Source organism: Triticum aestivum, chromosome 3B, assembly GCF_018294505.1.
Source record: "Triticum aestivum cultivar Chinese Spring chromosome 3B, IWGSC CS RefSeq v2.1, whole genome shotgun sequence".
Taxonomy (NCBI): domain Eukaryota; kingdom Viridiplantae; phylum Streptophyta; class Magnoliopsida; order Poales; family Poaceae; genus Triticum; species Triticum aestivum.
The window spans coordinates 4,638,591-4,659,051 of NC_057801.1; the positions used below are offsets into that span (position 1 = coordinate 4,638,591).

The window sequence follows — 20,461 nt, forward strand, 5'->3', positions numbered from 1 at the left end:
ACTTGTTATTATATATATATGATGATGTATAATGCAAGCATGCATGAGCATTTTATATCTGCGGGTGCAATGAACATAGCAGCAGCGTTGATAAACCAAGGACGAAGATATAAGAGAGGACACTTCTCTCTATTAGCTAGCTATAATAACAACCTAAAAATAACCCCTAAAGCAGCCACTTTTAAAAAAAATTACTTTTGGTCCCGGTTGGAGCCACCAACCGGGACCAAAGGCCCCCTGACTGGGGTGGGCGCACAGGGCCACGTGGAGGCACATTGGTCCCGGTTCTGGTTTGAACCGGGACTAATGGGTGGAGGTATTAGTAACGACCCATTAGTCCCGGTTCATGAACCGGGACTAAAGGCCCTTACGAACCGGGACTAATGGGTGGTTTTCTACTAGTGTAGTTGTTCCAGTCAAAATTTCTTGCTTTCAAAATAGAGTTGCACATTGTTTAGCGACATTTGGACGGAACGGGGATAGCACTCCGTGCTGGCTAAACCACCCCCTCCGTTTGTTAGTGAGCTAGTCGCTGAAGATTGTAGTTCTATAACCTTGGAATAAATACCCTATGATTCCCACAAAAAAAGAGTGGTAAAAGTCTGTATTTGATATGATAATCTAATGTAAATTTAGGTCAAGTACTTCTGAACTAAAAATGTCTTGTCCAGTCCCTATACATGTGGGCCATGAACCTATTTTAGTCAGAACTAAGTTAGTCCATCCTAATATACAAACCTACACTAGGATATTTGGTAGACAAGCACATTGTAGAATTCTCTACCAATAGTTTTAGAGATGGTAAACCAAACATAAACATATATTGACATACTGGAGCATCCAAACAAACACTTCCTTAAATTGGGACGTATAGCTTGGTAAAATGCCAAACAACAATTTGAGAACGTAACATCTATAACAAATGTCTCCTACCACTTGCCCATGTGTATATATAATAAGCTATGTATTGAGAAACTTTGAATTTAATATTACCAATGCATTTATGTGGTTGTTGTCGCTAGATATAAAGGAAAAATAATAGTAGCAAAGGCTTTTTTAGAATAAACACTACATCGATTAATGTTATGAGTTTCATTAGTCGAAAACTAACTAAAGTCTAGTGACAAAAGAGTTCTCGGGAAGTAAAAGTGTTTAGTATAAATAGAACATGTCCATATTTTCTATCTCGACTGTCCGCATTTTCAATTGTCCCCGTGTATATAATTGTTTGTTATAAATTTTACTAAGTAACTAGGCTTCAAAATGAATGTCTTGTAATATTACGATAGGTTATTCATTTGTTTGTATAATATGCAAAATATATATTCCAGCATGCGACTAGTCTTTATTTTGTTTAACACGAGTGAGAGTGGTGTGACTTGGGCTAGTTGTCGATTTAATTTTGTTTAACTGCATGAAGAATTAGAAAACAATAACCTAGATGGGGTTTGTAAGTTGGGGTTTGTCGACGAGGATGAAATGTAGAAAAAACTGAGCTTGTTTTTTTTATTGTTTTACGACTGGGTCAAGATGTGTTGCATTCGGAACAGGCAAAAGAGTGTCCATCAGAGAGTCATAGGCAACAAAACGAACTAAGAAGAGTGGGCTATAAGGTGAGTTTTTTTTATTTTGTTTTTTCTGAGGTTTTTGTCAAATGACTTATTATGATGAATTGTAAATTTCTATATTTGGTGTGAAAATAGAATATAAATTAAGGTTAAATACTTTTTAAGGAATATTGTCTTGATACGGTCCCTATACTAGTGGGTATTTGCAATGCCATGTCCTCTTTATCTTATGTATATCATTAAGATTTTTCGATGACTTCCTCATGCAAACCTCTAATTAATATTTTCCTCTGTTTCTAATTATAAATTGCGAAACAACAACTGGACAATAAATTCCATGATCTTTTAAGCCGGTGGGCTAATTCTTGGTCTTTTTTGGGCTTCAGACCTACATACGGGCACTATGTTCGAAAGTCCTCTTCTACCCCTGAGCTCAATGAGCTCGGGGTGAAGAGTAAAAAAATTGAAATCAAATTCAAAAAATTCTGATTTTTTTACAAAATTCGCTATAAGTTTTGCATGCTTGAAAATTTTCATCATGAAATGACATTTGTTGAAGTCATGGATTTTTTTTTTCAAAATCAACACTCACAAATAGCATTTTGGAGCATCATTTTGATTTTTGATTTTTTCCATGAATGTCCTTTCATGATAAAAATTTGTAAGCACACAAAATACCTGTCAAAGTTTACCGCAAAAATTTTTTTTTAGAACATTTTAACTATTTTCTATTTTACTGTTCATCGGAGAGCATTTGAGCTCAGGAGTAGATACTCCAGTTCCCATTGAGTTAGTACTTTTTTGGAAACATAATACGGTCGCAGGTCTCTCACATACACTCACCCCGATAAACATGCACATTCACATCATATCCGGATGATCACTTTTGAAAGACTGAACCGACAAATCTTGAGACTGGAGAAGGCACAATAGGCACATCACAATGAGTGGGAACATCAACTCCCACTAAAAAACCATTCTACCTTTATGAGACACATATGTGTCAAACTAAGATTTGATCCTTGGTGGGTGGGGGGTACAACCATTCTCGTAAACGGCCAATCCTATTTGGCGCATACGTCGCGCGTTTGTGACGTACCGCGTACCCCCCCCCCCCCTCCACCGCTGTATACACTTTGGCCGGCCCAACTAGCTTCTTTCCGGTTCTGGAAAAGTCAGACCAGCTTTTCTGTGTGTGTGTGTGTGTGTGTTTTGTTTTCATTGCTATTCTTTCATTTCTGATTTTTTCGTATTGTCTTTTTCCTTTTTTCATGTTTGATTTTTAGTTTTATTTTTTATTTTCATTTTGCGTCCAACTTTAAAATTCATGAACATTGTTTTAAATCATGAACCTTTTTTGAATTTTTAAATATTTATTATGAAATTTGAATATTTTTTGAAATTCACGAACATTTTTAAAATATTCCCGAGAATTTTTTAAATCAATAACAATTTAACAATTCGTGAACATTTTTTTCAAACTCGACAATTTTTTAAATCAGTAAACAAGTTTTGAATCGACAAATATTTTTTTAAATTTTGGAACAATTTCTGAAATTTATTAAAAAATATGTATATTTTCTGAAATGAATGAACAATTTTGAATTTATGAATTTTTTTGAAGCAACGGATATTTTTGAATCAATGAACTTTTTGAAATTTGGGAACTATTAACAAAAATTGCATTTGTTTTTGCCTTTTTGGACATTTTTAAATGTTCATGGACATTATTCGATCGGTGTATTCTTTCAAATTCATGATTTTTTATAAATGTTAATAATTTTTCAATATCATGAACATTTTCAATATCATGTTAATAATTCAAGATGTGATGTTGGTTCTCGCTTGTATTTTAAATTTATGTACAAATGTAGATACACATTGTAGTTTTTCTTAGCATAGTATAATTGCAGCTGCCTATATACATATACATACACTATTCCGTGTGAATACATGCATATCCCCTATGAGCACTTCCGAGATACTGAACCGACATCACGTCTTGAGATTGACGAATTCACCACAGGCACCTCGTAGTCGATGGAGACATCTCCTCCCACTAAATGAACATCGTTGATAAGCCTGGAAATAATTTGAAAAAAATACGAGCAGCGGTATCAAGTTTAGGACTTGAACCCTTGTGGGTTGGTTCCATCACAAGGAACCTAACCATATAAGATACACATGTAGTTAGATATACATTCTGCACACACCGTTGGTATGCTACCTAGGTACTCAAAGAGAAAAGGGTTTGATAATCTTTCTTCCGTGTTAATCATCATTGGTGTAATCTTTGTACTGCATTTCTTATTTTGTAAGTATTTAACAGCAATAACTGACGTTGATGCTGAAAGAAAAAATTACAGTAACTGATGCTGGGCCGTAGCAGATTGACTTACTACACTGATACACATGCTCTCAAAAAAGAAAGAAAGAGGGGTGCTGGGCCAAATCCGGCCCACTTCTAGGCCATGATCACCCATTTCCCACGAGCAAAACCAAACCCTAGCGACGGGACCTATATAATACCTCTCCCCACCTCGCGCGCCGCCGCCGCCGCCCGCACAGCCCAGCACCGCCGCCGCCGCCGCCGTCGAGGAAGAAGAAGAGGAAGCGACCAGAGCAAACCCGGCGTGCGAAGATGAAGACGATCCTGGCGTCGGAGACGATGGAGATCCCGGAGGAGGTGACGGTGAAGGTGTCGGCGAAGATGATCTCGGTGACGGGTCCCCGGGGGACGCTGACCCGCAACTTCAAGCACCTCAACCTCGACTTCCAGCTGCAGGAAGGCGGGCGGAAGCTCAAGGTGGACGCCTGGTTCGGCACCCGCAAGACCATGGCCGCCATCCGCACCGCCATCTCCCACGTCCAGAACCTCATCACCGGGGTCACCAAGGGCTTCCGCTACAAGATGCGCTTCGTCTACGCCCACTTCCCCATCAACGCCTCCATCACCGCCGCCAACAAGGGCATCGAGATCAGGAACTTCCTCGGCGAGAAGAAGGTAAATTTCTTTTCTTTTTCCTTGACCAAACAGTCAGATCGGCGAGCTCGATTTAGCTGGTCCTGTGCATAGAAAATGTGTTCTTCTGACTTAGCTGCAGCAGAAACATTATTGAGTGCACTAGTTTATAGGCAGTCAAATCTCTGTTCATGAACCATTCTGTATATGTGATGTGCCCATCAATCCACCTCTGTGTGTAATTGGAACCATGTATAGGTATATGAATGAATGCAATTTGTTCACCTTGGGTTGGGGGATCATTGATGCCAATAATGCATCAATTCTGTCAAGCTTATTTGAGATGTTTGATCCCTCAATGCCAATGTTCTCAGAACAGGAGTCAGTAGCATTGTTTACTCTAGTGTTTGTAGGGTGATTGACCCATAGTGCTGCCTAAAACAAACTTGAGTGTGCTATGCCACTTATGACATTGAACGTTTGTGATGTCCGGTTTGACTTTTATCTGTTGTGCCCCCACTATGTCTATTGTTCCAACTTCCAAGTCATGTATGAAGTGTACTGATGTTTTTCCTTTCCTTGAGCAGGTAAGGAAAGTAGACATGCTTGACGGTGTGACGATCCTGCGGTCCGAGAAAGTTAAGGATGAGATTGTCCTGGATGGCAACGACATCGAGCTAGTCTCTCGCTCTGCTGCCCTGATCAACCAGGTCAGAGTCCTGGCCTACGTGCTTCTCATACTGAAAACTAGCATAATAAGTTGCCTTCATTTTACCTGTGATGCCTATCTCTGAATGAGGTTGTATGCTTCACAATGGCAGAACTTTTCTCTACTACGGATGAACCTATGGCTGTAGTCATCTAGGCATTGTAGCATGCCTTGCAATGATCGTATATTCCACTCTTACTGCACTGATTGTTGATGCATCTATTCTACTAGTTTAGATTAGATGCAACGAGTGCATAGCCTAACCTAACCTGGAAAACCAGCTATAACAGTGCAGAATGTCCATGTATCGTTGGAACACAACAAATGCATAACATTTACCGGCGTTGCACTGGCAGCATGTGGTTCTCTATATATGAGCGCCGATCATCCCCATCCTGACCAACCCTTGTTTCGTTTTCCTTGAACCAGAAATGCCACGTGAAGAACAAGGACATCAGGAAGTTCCTGGACGGCATCTACGTCAGCGACAAGGGCGCCATCAAGGAAGAGTAGTGTTGTGGTGACCTATCCATCCGCAGCCCCTTTGTAGCTGGTAGCAGAAACTGTCCTAGAGTTCTTGGAGCTTGTCGAAACCAAGATTTACAAGCTGTTTCTTCTTCTTCTTTTTGTTTGGCTTGAGTGAATCAACGAAAAGTTTGCTGTAGTTTTGTACCGGATCGATGTATCAGGGATGTCATGGAACTGGAGCTTGGAGATGCTGTCTTTACCTGCTGATAAGACCTCTTGTTATCTATGCTGGTTCTGCTTGGACTTCATGCTGTCTGCTTTGCCTGTCACTGGCTCCTGGTTCTTTTTTTCTCTGAGATTTTCACGAGGATAATCTGTAGGTTGGTGGGTATTATCGGTGCTTGTCGGCCCTCTAGTTTTATTTCAAGGAATCATGGGCCGTATAGTTGGGCTGTATGGGCTGGCGCGAGGTTCCAGCCAAGAATGAAGAGCAGAGCATGGTCCTGCTTTGGTGAAACTAGCCAGTCTCCAGCTCCAGCGGGCGGGCGACGACCTGTAGCGTCAGTCGCCGCCGTTGTCCCTGCCCAGCCGGGGAATTTGACTCGTCGGAGTGTTTTGCAGCCAAGAATGAAGAGCAGGCTTGCGGGCGGGCGACGGCGTGTAGTGTCAGTCGCCGTCGCCCCTCCCCGGAACCAAAGGGCATTTCCCCAAGGCGTGTAAGCTTCAACTATATGGGCGCACTGATTCCTGTGGCAAAACTGAGCAATAGGAACCACCTTCATAAACCAACCAGTATCTTCTCAATGCGAAATTGTGCAGTACATGGAAGACCTATTTACAGTTAATTTTTCTCCTTCAGTGGGCTATGATAGGTAGTATCTTATCTTTGTCAACTACGACTACAGCGCCACATCATGGACAGTGGGTGAAGCACACATTGTATAATTCAACTATTGTCGGCGATCCACAAAGTCCCATGTCATTGTCATGTCATCCTCGAAATCGAAGTTAGTCAATTTTACCGGCGCGTGGCGCTTTCCATTTCCAATAATAGCAACAATACTGTTTTTTTTGTTTTTTTTTGGATTTGGAGGTTATCTGGCCCTTTCATTTTCAACGGTAAATTAAAGTTGACTGAATTAACTAGTGTTTTTAGGTCGGCAGACGAAATGCCTATATAAGGCTCATGCTTTGGAGACCAAAGTGTATAAGCTGCCGCCCTTCTCCAACCAAAGCGCACGACGTTCTTCCTCATACAAGAGGTACACCGGCACTGCGAGTTTGCATACTCAGGTACTGTACCATTTATTTGCTGAAGCATTTTCGTAAAGGGGAAGAGAAATGTATTGTTTGCTGTGCAAATAGGATGACATGCTCACACTGTCTAATTTTAGAGTCCCTGCCTATAGCTGTTGCCCAAATGTCAAAAGCTAGCTGATGGAATGATGGCAGCCTATATTCTCCATCGGCAGTAGGTGTTTGTAATTGCAATTAGTCTAGCAGGGCAAATATCTCCTTCTCTTGGAAACCTTACATTCCTACAGTCTCTATTCCTACCAAATAATTCATTCTACGGAGAGATCCCTCCATCCCTTGGTCATATGCATAACCTCCAAAACCATCAACTTGACCAGTAACAGATTGCAAGGAAAGATACCTAATCTTGCCAACTGTACCACCCTAATGGTGCTTCGGCTGGGTAAGAATAATCTAGCCGGTCAATTTCCTAGTTTACCTAGTCATCTGCAAGAGCTGCACCTCTCCCACAATGATCTCATTGGAACCATTCCTTCCTCTCTTGCCAATATCACAACACTGAGAATGCTCATTTTCGCGTTTAATAACATTGAGGGCAATCTCCCAAATGACTTGGCAAAGCTGCACAAGCTGCAGTTCCTCTACGGGGCTGCTAACAAGTTGACAGGTGCGTTCCCACATGCCATCTTAAATATGTCTGCTCTCAATGGTCTAGGTGGGGAGGTACCATCCGACCTTGGTAACCATCTTCCTGACCTCCAACTTCTTCAATTGGCTATCAACTTCTTTCATGGCCATATCCCCTATTCATTGATAAATGCTTCCAAGCCATACGAAATAGATATATCAAGTAATAATTTTACTGGTGTAGTACATAGTGCTATCGGCAAACTCACCAAACTGTCTTACTTGAATCTTGAATTCAATCAATTCCATGCTCGTAACAAACAAGAATGGGAGTTTATGAGCAGCTTAGCGAATTGCACCGAGTTACAGATTTTCTCAATGAAAGGGAATCGCCTACAAGGAAATATACCAAGTTCATTGGGAAACCTTTCTGATCAGCTTCAGCATCTCTTTTTGGGAACAAATAAATTATCAGGAGGTTTTCCTTCTGGCATAGAAAATCTTCGAGGCCTATTCAGTTTAGGGTTAGAAGAAAACCAGTTTACAGGTGTTTTTCCAGAATGGCTTGGAACTCTACACAATTTACAAGGAATAGAGCTAGCTAACAACTCCTTTACAGGGGTTATTCCATCATCCCTCACAAACTTATCTCAGCTGACAGAACTCCTTCTATAATCTAACCAGTTATATGGAAATATACCCCCAAGTTTGGGAAACCTTAAGGTCCTTGAAAAATTGAGCATTTCCAATAACAATCTTCGTGGCAGCATACCAAAAGAGATCTTCAGCATTCCTACAATAACTCGAATTGGATTATCTTCCAATAAACTAGATGGGCCATTTCCTATAGAAATAGGACATGCCAAGCAACTGTTGTATCTGCTAATTTCATCAAATAACCTGTCCGGTGTCATCCCTGAGACACTCGATGGCTGTGAAAGTTTGGAAGTCATTGAGTTAGATCAGAATTCTCTTAGTGGAAGAATTCCAACTTCATTAGGAAACATAAGCAACTTGGAAGTGCTTACTGTGTCTCACAACCACTTATCTGGATCCGATCCATACCAAAGTCCATTAGTGCTCTGAAATACCTTCAACAACTAGATATGTCATTCAACCGTCTTGATGGTGAAGTTCCAGAAGGTGTCTTCAAGAACACAACTGCCATACGCATCGGCGGAAATCATCGGCTCTGCAGTGGAGTCCTAGAGCTACAGCTACCTGCATGCCTTGTTACAATTTCAAGCCCGTCCAAGCACACTTGGCCACTATGTTTCAAAGTGATGATTCCACTAGCTAGCATGGTGCTACTTGCCGGTTTCGTGTCCATGCTACTTTTCTGGAGGAAAAAGCAAAGGAGAGAATCGATGTCTCTACCTTCTTTTGGTAGAAATTTCCCCAAAGTTTCTTATGATGATATCGCCAAAGCAACTGAAGGGTTCTCCTTGTCCAACGTAATCAGCAGTGGAAGGTACAGTTCGGTATATAAAGCCAAACTGTTTCGAGATGGAAATGTGGCTGCTGTGAAAGTCTTTGCTCTCGGGACAAGGGGAGCATAAAAGAGCTTCATCACAGAATGCAAAGCTTTGAGGAACGTGCGGCACCGCAATCTAGTCCATATCCTTACTGCATGCTCTAGCATTGATTCTAGAGGAATCGACTTCAAAGCACTAGTCTATGAGTTCATGCCACGAGGAGACTTGAATAAATTTCTACACTCGGCTCGGGGTGACGAAAGCTCTTCAGATTCGAACTGCATTTCACTGGCTCAAAGGTTGAGCATCGTGGCAGATGTATCAGATGCAGTGGCGTACCTTCACCAAGAGGGTATTGTTCATTGTGATCTGAAACCTAGCAACATTCTCTTAGACGATGATATGGTAGCTCATGTTGGGGACTTCGGGCTGGCAAGGTTGCCGATTCATACCACAACATCGTCTTCTGAATCAACTTCGACGTCTTCCGTTGCAATAAAGGGAACCATAGGATATGTTGCTCCAGGTACCGTCCATCCTCGCATTGGTTTTTCTTTCTTCATATTAAACTTGACAGTTCGCCCATGTGAATGAATCGAAAGTAAACTCTTGCTGGATTTACAGAATGTGCAGGGGGCGGTCAGGTTTCAACTGCTGCAGATGTTTACAGCTTTGGAGTCGTCCTCCTTGAAGTATTCATTCGAAGGAGGCCAACGGATGCCATGTTCAAGGACGGATTGAGCATTGCAAAGTTTGCAGAGATCAACTTCCCCCATAAAGTAATGCAGATTCTTGACCCAGAACTGTTGCAGGAGCCGAATCTCTGCCGGGAAACTCAGATGGATGCTGTCGAGAAAAATGGAGCGCAAAGTCTCCTTTCTGTGATTAGTATTGGGTTGTGTTGCACCAGGTCGTCCCCAAGTGAGCGCATCAGCATGCAGGAAGTGGCTGCCAAGCTGCATGGGATCAGAGATGCGTATCTCTTTACACAAGATTGAGACGAAAGCTAAATAAGGATTTGTCTATATAATTTATATGGCAAATATAACAACGAGTGTTTGCCTTCTCTTACTATATTTGGTCCTTTGTTTGCCCGAAATGAGAAACTAAGCATGTAACCGATTGGGAAAGAATGGTATCAGTATTTCTTGGTAAAGTTTTGATATTACCGTTTTCCAAACAGGCCCTTATTGTTATTCTTGTTTTACTTTCACTATCAGTAACTGATTCACCATGATAGAACCACCTTGTATAGGTACGGGACAACCATTGTTTAGGCGAGTCTCAACTACCTTTGAATTATGCCGCACCAAATTCTGGCACTGGATGCATGGGCATAAGATTGAATCACTTTTGTTGTTGTGTTCACGTGTGAATTTCATAAACTTCTTAATAACACCATTTATCTATGGCTCGGTAAACTTGATTGATTTAACCATTCAATCTCGATCCATTGCCTGCAAAACATTTTTGTGCATAACAATGTGCATCAAATCGAACAATTTTGCTACATTGTCTGTTAATAACTACTCCCTCCGTCCCATAATGTAAGACGTTTTTTGACACTAGTGTAGTGTCAAAAAACGTCTTACATTATGGGACAGAGGGAGTAGATCACACCTGAAATCGCCTATGCTTTGCCGTGCCGCCCTCACGCATCGCCTCGCCTCGTCAAGGATATGGTCGTTGGTCTTTGCCTAGGTTGCTATGGGGACGTTCCCAATTCCTTTCTTTACAAGGTAACTGAACCATCCATATTCCATGCAATTTTTGTCTATTAACAATGGACATGCCACAGAATAATTCAGCTACAAATAATCACTAATTTTCTATTTATATTTCCTTTATTAACCCGTCCAAGATACTCCGCCCCACTGAAAATCGTCATTGAATAAGTACATATCTTGTGATACTGAACCTGCGTCACCTAAAATCAGAGCAAACGGTCACTAAAAGTGCTGACGAGGGGGAGGGGGGGGGGGGGGGCTACAGACGGTCACCATCACCGAAAATGTTTTTAGGGATTGTTAAAACTTAGTCACAAGGATTTTCATCACAACAAATAGGGATTTTATGTGACATCTTTGATCATTCAAATGGCGAGGTGTAGGTCTGTGGCGGGTGGGAGTTTTCATAGTAGTTGGGGGTTAGTGGAGGAACGGTATTCCCTATTCTCTTCCTAGATGTGTAGGGGAAATGGGATTGACCGGAGGTTCTTAGAATAGGAAGGTGAGTAAGAGGAGGCTTGGAGTCTATTTTGGAGTAAAAAACACCTAATCTATGGGATAGAGACAGTAAATAGTTGGAGTTGTTGACCACAACCAGAAGATCATCCTCTTCGACTCAATACAAGATCCGACACTAAATACATATCCGCGAGAATATCATGTATATCTACTAAAAAAACTTGTACAGTGGTGTGCAAAATAGGGGATGGAGAAAAAATAACTTGATCCACAATTGACAGGTCGTCCCCTACATTGTCGCATGGAGAACATGGTGGTGCTTTCAAGCCTCTTCTCCCGCCCTGCTAGCAGCACCTCAGTGATGCTGATGTGGCTACCTCCTGTCGCTGATTCAGCAAAAGCGACAGAGGGGGTTCAATGGTAGGAGCGAAGGCGTCCGCCACAATTAAGATTGGGGTAGGACCCCAGATGGAAGAACGACAGATGGGAGGAACCACGGTGGCATCTTCATCACCGAGCAAGGGAGGACATGTTCTATCTCCCGTACTGACTCCCCTGGCTCACTGGATGCCGATGCAACCATGGCGCCCGCCGATTCGAAGATGACCCCGATTTGGGAACCTGTGGGCGGGACATGTGTGGAGCTACCGTCCAACTCAGAGGACACTTGAGGTCTTCATCGCCAAGGGTTTCATGGTGCTCTAGACATGCGAGGTCGTGCGTGTCAACATCCCACACTTCTATCTGGGGCATGACCAGGTTGAGCATGTGGAGGCACGAATCCTACTCTTATCCGGAGTAGTGTCCTATGACTGACACCGACATGCCTACAAGAATGAGGGGCTTATGCAGGTCTTGGCAGTAAGGCCCTAGTGTGGGCTGGATCTGGCGACGCAACTTTGTTTTAGAAGGACAAATCACATTGAAGGGGCGATGGTAGACGACGCTAGGGTGGTGGTCCCGAGGACATGGTGGGAAGATCTATGAGGTGGCTGCAATGACAACAATATACATAGTGGTTATAACGATGGCTGGATCTGAAGACCATCCTACATCCAAGAGACCCTTTCTCTCCCATCATCGGGGATTGAAGGAGGTGCGACGGTAACCAGAAGTAAGACGGCGTGGTCCTCAACCTGCATCCACCATCCTCTTGAGCGGTGCGGGATGGCTTTGGGCTGTCTCGGTGCTAGGATTTCGCTAGCGAGACGGCGTCATCTTTAGAGGCTATTGGCAATGACAGATATGCCGACAAATATGGTCGTACTTCGAGTGAGAACCCAAGATCTTCTCTTTATGGCTAGCTAAGGCGAAGTCAGTATGCAAGCGTTCCGTTGAAGGTGTTGGATCGAAGCTTGGCTTCGTGGTTGAAAATTCTATGTCTGGCCTTTCGTTGGACTAGTTAACATCGGCGCACGTTCGGCGATCCTTTCCTGTAGGTTTTGTCTGGGAGTAGCTTATTTCTGACTTAATTTGGTCGCATGTCATAGTGTTTGTGGTAGGATTATGAAGATCTTGTCACAAGACTAATCCATTTTGGATGGTCTTGTTTTTTCTAAACCGAGTCATTCAACATCGATGCTAGGCTTACGTTGACATTGTTGAATAATCAATAATATAAGTATTTGTACATTAATCGATGCAAAGGCCAGGATGCGAAATAATGCGAGTAAAATAGTGGCACAAAAAATGGGGCATGCGGTGTTTGTTTAACAAGGGCTCAAAGAAAAGTAGAAAACGTCAGGTACGTATATAAAACGAAGCCGTAAGTGATATAATGGCAGACATGATGTATCTTTACATCATTGCATAAGCAAAGCTTAAGTGTAATCAAGAGCGGCAGCAAAGTGTTTGCATATCTAAGAAAGATTTTTAGAAGAAAATGAACACACCAAAGTGATCTTATTCAGTGATTACAAAGTTGTATTTGAGCATATATGGGCCCGCACATAACCAAGGTTGGTCTTATGAAAAGGGTCGGACACTCTTCCTTTATTTACCGAACTAGCAACAAGGAGCTTTTCCGAATACTCCTTTGTGTTTTTTCATGAAAAGGAGTGACCCTTGGCCTCTGCATCCGAGTGATCCACATATCCATGCAAATGAAATAGTGTGAAAGTATGTGGGCGACTGTCCATCACATACTGAACGACTGGAGGCCGGCTGATCCACGTATACGTACGGTGATTTGGACATGAGGAGTGAAATCATGTGGTCATGCACTCTTGGAAGCTTCCGAGTGAGGGTTTTCGACACCGGTTCGGTCACAACATTCCTGGAATTTTAAGACTTGATGTACTCCCTCCGTTCCAAAATAGACGACTCAACTTTGTACTAACTTTAGTACAAAGTTAGGTCATCTATTTTGAAACGAAGGGAGTAATACAGCCCGTTAAACAAAAAGGTTGGAACATTAGGCCCGGTGTTCAAGTCATTGCGTGTAACATTAGGCCCAGTGTTCAAGTCATTGTGTGGAGTGTGCGGTCATTATGTTTGTATCCTCTTAATGCTCAACTTCAAGCCAATAAAATCCATCTTTATCGAAAAATAATACACTCCCGGAATCCCAACGCACGCAAATACCGGCCGGCCAGGAAAAGGGTAAAAGTGACCAGAGGTGGATGTGACGCAACCAGTGGAGAGTGGCATCCATCGATGGTTGCCGAGGCAGGCAGGCTATGCGGTTGCTAGTGCTGCCACATCCGTCCGTCCCTTTGTCGGCCTCTCGACCAGCTCTGCTCCCGGGATGAGATTTTGCTGCCTGCTTAATCTCTTCTTGCATTCCATCGTAAGTATTTTCTGGACCATCCATCGAAAAGAGTATTCTCGTGTCACCCGAAAGCATCAACATTACAGCTAGCTGCTGATTCAGATTAGCCCTACTCTTGGTTAATTAATTATCACATGCACGCGTGCATTGATCCATGTGGGGGTCGGAGTTAAGTAAACACCGATACCTTGGGACCATTCACTACATTTTTTCAGGTCACAGCGGGGAGATCTAGCGAGTGATAGAGCTTAATTATGTAGTATATATGTTCAACAAGCGAGTGCGTCGCATGCTCCAAAGAACAGCTGATCATCGCAAACACTCCAGCAAGTTAATAAGCACGTACGGTAGAGATCGAGAAGGTGAGACATTGTTGTCAAAAGTTGGTGGATTAGCGAGATGCGGTGATCAGGATGGAAGTATAATTTTTGGTAGGAATAAGTGGAATCATTTTCTGGGCAAATGATGATGGTGTGTGTCGCTCCAGAGGCAAGCAACATGTCCCTGGAAAGCTGCGAACTAAAGGGCTTACATGTCGATCCCAGTATGCATCGGAACATATCGAATGCCGAATATTTGTTAAATTGTGATCTAAATTCTATAATGGCTAACTTCTGACTTAGTGGAGCGGAGGCCCCTCGCCGAGAGGCTTGGGCCGTATGGGGGAGGGGGTAGCCCCGGCAGCATGCATATATATCCTTTATAAGCCGTCACATGAGATAAGATTATCGTCGTGATTCCCCTGGGTTTGTAACCTCTTCCTATATAGTGAGTGGGTTTTTTCCCTTCACATTGGAGGGTTTTCCACGTTCATAATCTTCTTGGTTCTCTATTGCCTGTCGTATCGTATCTGAATATACTAAAGTGTCCCCCCTATGTATCTTGCACCATTGCACACTACCTAGCTAGCTAGTGTATGTGTGTGCGTGGAATCGACATATAGATCGAAACAATTGAACGACATGCATGATTCGATCTATGCTGCCCTGAAAAGGGCCCTGATCAGGTTCGAGCATGCATTTCTCCGGTTTGCTCCTTTTCCAACTTTTCACCTTGCCTTTGGCATTCTTAATTACTATCCGTGTCACCCCCTAGCTCTTTTCACCTGCTTTGCTCAACCGGTCTTAGGTAACGGAGGGACCACCACATGCGTATAAATTTATATAATGCAGATATATAGACATATATCAGAAATTTACATGTCCTCAGACCAGAAAGAGTCAGTTTCAGATATATATGCACATGTGTATAAATTTATATACTGCTTCTCAACATAATGCAGAGCATTCAGATACATTATCAGGACCTACCACTCCCATTATATATGCCAGTATTGGTGGGTGTATGCCGCGGAGAAGACATAGAACAAACGCACGCACACAAATGATAACATCATCCTTCGATTGGTCTAATCGTTTAGCATTACAAAATATATTCTAGTCTTGCCCTCATTTCGATCGATCACTTTCTCCTTTGCTTTGTGTCAATCGATCTGCAGTTAGTGGAGTCGCGCCAAACCAAATGCCATTAAACAAGCCAGTCCACTGCTGTCCCTTCACCAACTCGAACTTCAGTAGTTGCTAAAGCGAGTACCGACAACCGAGAGCTAGCATGGCAGCAAGCATGTAACCACACAGGACAAATGACACACACACACACACACAACATAGCACTTCACACAAACACTAGCGAGTGTCACTTTGCATGCGTCGTATTAATCTCGCAACTAGTTGTAGATCCTAGTTTGAACGTGAACTTCATTAGCACCAGTGCTACCTCAGCCCTTTTCCTTTTCTTTTTTTCTTCGAATTTTTTTCCAATATATTCATCTTCAATCTTTTTTGTATGGGCTATTTATCTTTAATCTTGTTAGTAAAGCGGACACCAAAAATGATAAATATTACATGAAGATATGTAGACCACCTATCGACGACTACAAACACTGAAGCGGACCGAAGACGCGCCGCCGATCGCACCTCCCTTGTTGTAGTAGACACTCGGAAAGTCGTCATGCTAAGGCCCCATAGAACCAGCGCACCAGAACAACAACCACCGCCGTTGAAGAGTAGTAGCGTAGATCGGAAGGATCCAACCTGAAGAGACACAAACACATACGAACTACAACCCGTTCTGAGCAAATACACCAAGGAAAGATCCACTGGAGACACACCTTCACACGCCCACCGACAATGCTAGATGCACCACCGGGACGGGGGCTAGGCGGTGAGAACCTTATTCCATCTTCAGCGAGCCGCCGCCGTCTCGTCTTCCTGAGCAGGACACAAACCATAACAAAACTCGAAGAAACATCTAAAATCAAAGCCCTCCCACCGACAAGGGCCGGGATCCACACCACACTGTCATGGCCCTAAGGCCACTAGAGACGAGGCGGTCCGGCGGCGGAGGGAATTAGAGGAACCCTGGAGAGGTAGTACTTATGATTGGTATGATCGTTCAGCCCGTTTCTTCTTCCACCAAATAAAGTAAAAGCATGCCTTGCATGCCAACCATACAATTTTCACATCTATGATCGAAGTAGCCAACAATCATTCAAATAGTTGTTTTTCTAACAGGAAACAACTAGTTTGGACTTGTTATTTTCTTCTGGAAAAAAGACACCCAAAGGGCACCTTATATCTGATAATTGTAATGACCCAGATCCACTATGATTTGAATCTCTGTGTTTCACTGTGTGTTAGTGTTCCTGAGACCCGTAGTGCCGTCAAGCGATGACGTATTTTTTCGAAGGGAATGCAGGCAATGGGTCTAGATGGCAAGGTATGAGACGGGCGATTTACTCGGGTTTGGGCCCTACGGGAGGAGGTAAGACCCTACTCCTACCTTTGGTGGTTTTATTTCTCGAGTACTTAGCGGCTATCGGGAGGATCATCGGGGAGATTGGTTTCTTGGGTTCCAAGCTCTCAGTTTTGGTGGTGGAGAGGAAGAAGCTAGTGGTAGGTGAGAATCCTAGCCCTAGGATCATCTAGAATGTATTGGGTCTCTATGTACCCACCCAAGCTCAACTTATACACTTGATCGAGCTAGGGTTTCATCACTTGGGCCGGCCTAAGGTGGGCTCGCCCCACCGGTTTCGCTCGGACCCCCCTATCGCCCATCTTAGCAAGGGGATGGGTTGAAACTGTGTCAGCGAAAGTGGGCTTAAACTGTTTGCATAGGACGACTACACACTAGTGGGTGCTCCAGACATGCGAGCAAGCGCACGTCGACATCCAATACTTCTATCTGGGGCACAGTTAGGTCCAGTGTGCGCATGCGCAAATCCTACTTTTTATCCAGAGTAGTGTCCTACGGATGGCACCAGCATGCCTGCGAGAACGGTTGGCTTATGCAGGTCTTGGCAGTGATGCCCTGGTGTGGGCTAGATCTGGTGGCGCAACCTTGTATAGAATGACCAATCCCATCGATGGGGTTGATGGTAGACGACGCTGGGGTGGTGACCCCGGGGAGATCGTGGGCGGACCCGTTAGGTGGCTGCAACAACGACAATCTGCATGGTGGTTGTAATGGCGGCTGGATCTGAAGACCAGCCTATGTCCAAGAGTCCCTTTTAGCTCCCATCATCAGGGATGGAAGGAGGTGCGATAGTAATTAACCAGAAGCAAGACAGCATGGTCCTCAACGTGCATCCACCGTCTCTCGAGCGATGCGGGGCGGCTTTTGGTTGTCTCTGCGCCAAGATTTGGCTAGCGATATGACATAGTCTTTAGAGAGGTTGTTGGTAGTGAAAAATTTGACGACAAGTATGGCCGTTCTCCGGGTCAGAGCCCAATATCTTCTCTTTATGGCTAGCTAAGGCACTTCAGCATGCAAGCATTATGCCCTTGTTGAAAGTGTCGGCTTGAAGCTTGGCTTCGTGGTTGAAAATTCTATGTTCGGCCTTTGGTTGAACTAGTTAATATCGGTGCTCGTATGACGATCGTTTCTTGAAGGTTTTGTCTGGGAGTAGCATATTTTTGAGTTAATTTGATCACATGTCATAGTGTTTGTGGTAGGATTGTGAAGATCTTGTCATGCGGCAGATCCATTTCAGATGGCCTCGGTGTCTTTAAAATAATTCATTCGGCATCGATGGTAGGCTTGTGTGACATCGTTAAATAATCAATAATATATGAATGTGTGCACTAATCGATGTAAATGTGGGGTGTGTGAAAAAATCCGATTAAAATAGTGGCATGAAAAATGGGGCCTGCGGCTTTGATTAACAAGGGCTCAAAGAAAACATCAAAGGCACGTATATAAAAATAAAGCCGTAAGTGATATAATGGCAGACATCATGTACCTTTACATCATTGCACAAGCAAAGCTTAAGCGTAATTAATCAGGAGCGGCGGCAGCAAAGTGTTTGCAAAACTAAAAAAGGTTTTTAAACGAAAGTGAGCACACCAAAGTGATTTCATTAAGTGATCGCAAAGTTGTGTTTGAGCATATATGGCTCCACGTAATCAAGGCCCATCTCATGGGAATACTCCATGAGGTTTCCCTGAAAAGAGGAAAAGACTATATATTGGCCTCTGCACCCTGATCCACACATCCTATTAGAGTTGTGTCGAATATTGTGTATAAGGTAGGTTACAGTTGGACTTGTAGTTGTATTGTGTTTAGATAGGATATGGAGCCGTGTGCAAGTAGGACACTTGTATCCTAGGCCTCTCATATATAATGGGGCTAGACACACGATGTAATCTATGCCAACATAACAACACCGGAATGCAGGGGAAGCCGGCGACATGTGCGAGTGTCGAGGGCGACCCCGGGTGCGTTATTGTAGCGGTGTCATGAGGAGGAGCGTCCATAGTCAGGTTCTAGAGATGTAGCCATATCGGTGAACCTCGTTAACAAATCTCGATGTCGTGCTCGTGTGATTGCTTGGTCCTCGGATAATTGACGGTGGCATGAGATTTATTCTAACACATCCATACACACGAAACAGTGCGGGAGAATCTGGGTAACTGTCCATCACATATACTGAACTAGTGAAGGCCAACTGATCCTGGAAACCCAACGTACGTACGCAAATACCAGCCGGCCAGGAAAAGGGTAAAAGTGACCAAAGGAGGATTTGACGCGACCGGTGTACGAGTGGCGACGATCGATGGTGCGCGCTCGCCCCGGTGTGCCTATGGTTGCTAGTGCTGGCACATCCGTCCATCCCTTTGTCGGCCTCTCGACCGGCTCTGCTCCCAGGATGAGATTTTGCTGCCTGCTTAATCCCCCTCGATCTCTTCTTGCATTCCATCATACGTATTTGGACCATCCAACGAAAAGAGTGTATATTCTCGTGTCACCCGAAAGCGTCGACATCACAGCTAGCTAGCTGCTGATCCAGATTAACCCTGCTGTTGGTTCATTATCACATGCATGCGTGCGTACGTGCATGTGGGGGTCGCAGTTAAGTAAACACCGACACCTGGGGGACCATTCATTACTAGTAGAGTACATTTTTAAGGTAACAGCGGGGAGATGTAGCTAGGCGAGTGCGTCGCATGCTCCAAATAACAGCTAGCTAGCTCATCCTATCGATCGTCACAGCACTACAGCAAAAGTTAAGCATCTCCGCTAGATCAGCAAGCTTTTCACCTTGCCTTTGTTAAGGCGAGACATTGGTGTCTAAAGTTGGTAGATTAGCAAGCTGTAATCGTAGTAGTAGCACATGCATGCATGGTAATTAAGATAGAAATGTATATATGATTTTTGTAGGAAGAAGTGGAATCATTTTCTGGTGCAAATGATGATGATGATGGTATGTGTGTGTGTGTCGCTGCAGAGGCAAGCAGCACGCCCCTGGAAAGCTGGGAACTAACTAAAGGGCATATGTGTCGATCCCACTATGCACTGGAACCCATCGAATCGAATATACTAAAGTGTCTCCGCCCTCTGTGTATCCTGCACACCGTTGCACTACCTTGCTGTATTGTATGTGTGTGTGCGTGGGATCAACATGCATGATTCGATCTATGTTGCATGCATGATTCGATCTATGCTGCCCTGAAAAAGGGGCGGTGATCAGGTTCAAGCATGCATTTCTCCGGCCTCCGATCCTCTTTTTCCAACTTTTCACCTTGCCTTTTGCATTCTTAATTACTATCCGTGTCACCCCCTAGCTCTTTTCACCTGCTTTGCTCAACCGGTCTTAGGTAACGGAGGGACCACCACATGCGTATAAATTTATATATTGCTTCTTAATATAGAAGATTCAGTTTCAGAGCATTCAAATATATTCTTTAGACCTAAGAAAAAGGTATTGCAGTATTGGTGGGTGTATGCCCCGGAGAAGACATACAACATACGCAGGTACAAAAATGATAGCTTTAGTTAGTCTAATTATTTATCACTAGCTAAAGGGTCCGTGCGTTGCAACGGGAGAAAAGAATACCACACGTTCTTAATTTATAAAAAGTGGTCTATAATCTGAGTATTT

General features: G+C 43.5%; 1 protein-coding gene and 1 pseudogene across 1 annotated transcript; both read left to right on the top strand.

The window, feature by feature from the left end:
* The first annotated feature begins 4,108 nt into the window (after window positions 1–4,108).
* On the top strand, window positions 4,109–6,015 carry LOC123068185 (60S ribosomal protein L9). The gene is made up of 3 exons (XM_044490672.1): window positions 4,109–4,572; window positions 5,118–5,240; window positions 5,669–6,015. Exons 1-3 carry the CDS (start codon window positions 4,210–4,212, stop codon window positions 5,750–5,752), a joined length of 570 nt encoding a protein of 189 aa, XP_044346607.1. The 5' UTR covers window positions 4,109–4,209; the 3' UTR covers window positions 5,753–6,015.
* LOC123064188 (receptor kinase-like protein Xa21) lies at window positions 5,931–10,115 on the top strand (annotated as a pseudogene).
* Window positions 10,116–20,461: the final 10,346 nt, after the last annotated feature.

Coding starts and splice junctions, on each gene's coding strand:
- LOC123068185 (XM_044490672.1), top strand. CDS start 4,210: ATGAAGACGATCCTGGCGTCGGAGACGATGGAGATCCCGGAGGAGGTG. Junction 4,573..5,117: donor ACTTCCTCGGCGAGAAGAAG/GTAAATTTCTTT, acceptor TTCCTTGAGCAG/GTAAGGAAAGTAGACATGCT. Junction 5,241..5,668: donor CTGCTGCCCTGATCAACCAG/GTCAGAGTCCTG, acceptor TCCTTGAACCAG/AAATGCCACGTGAAGAACAA.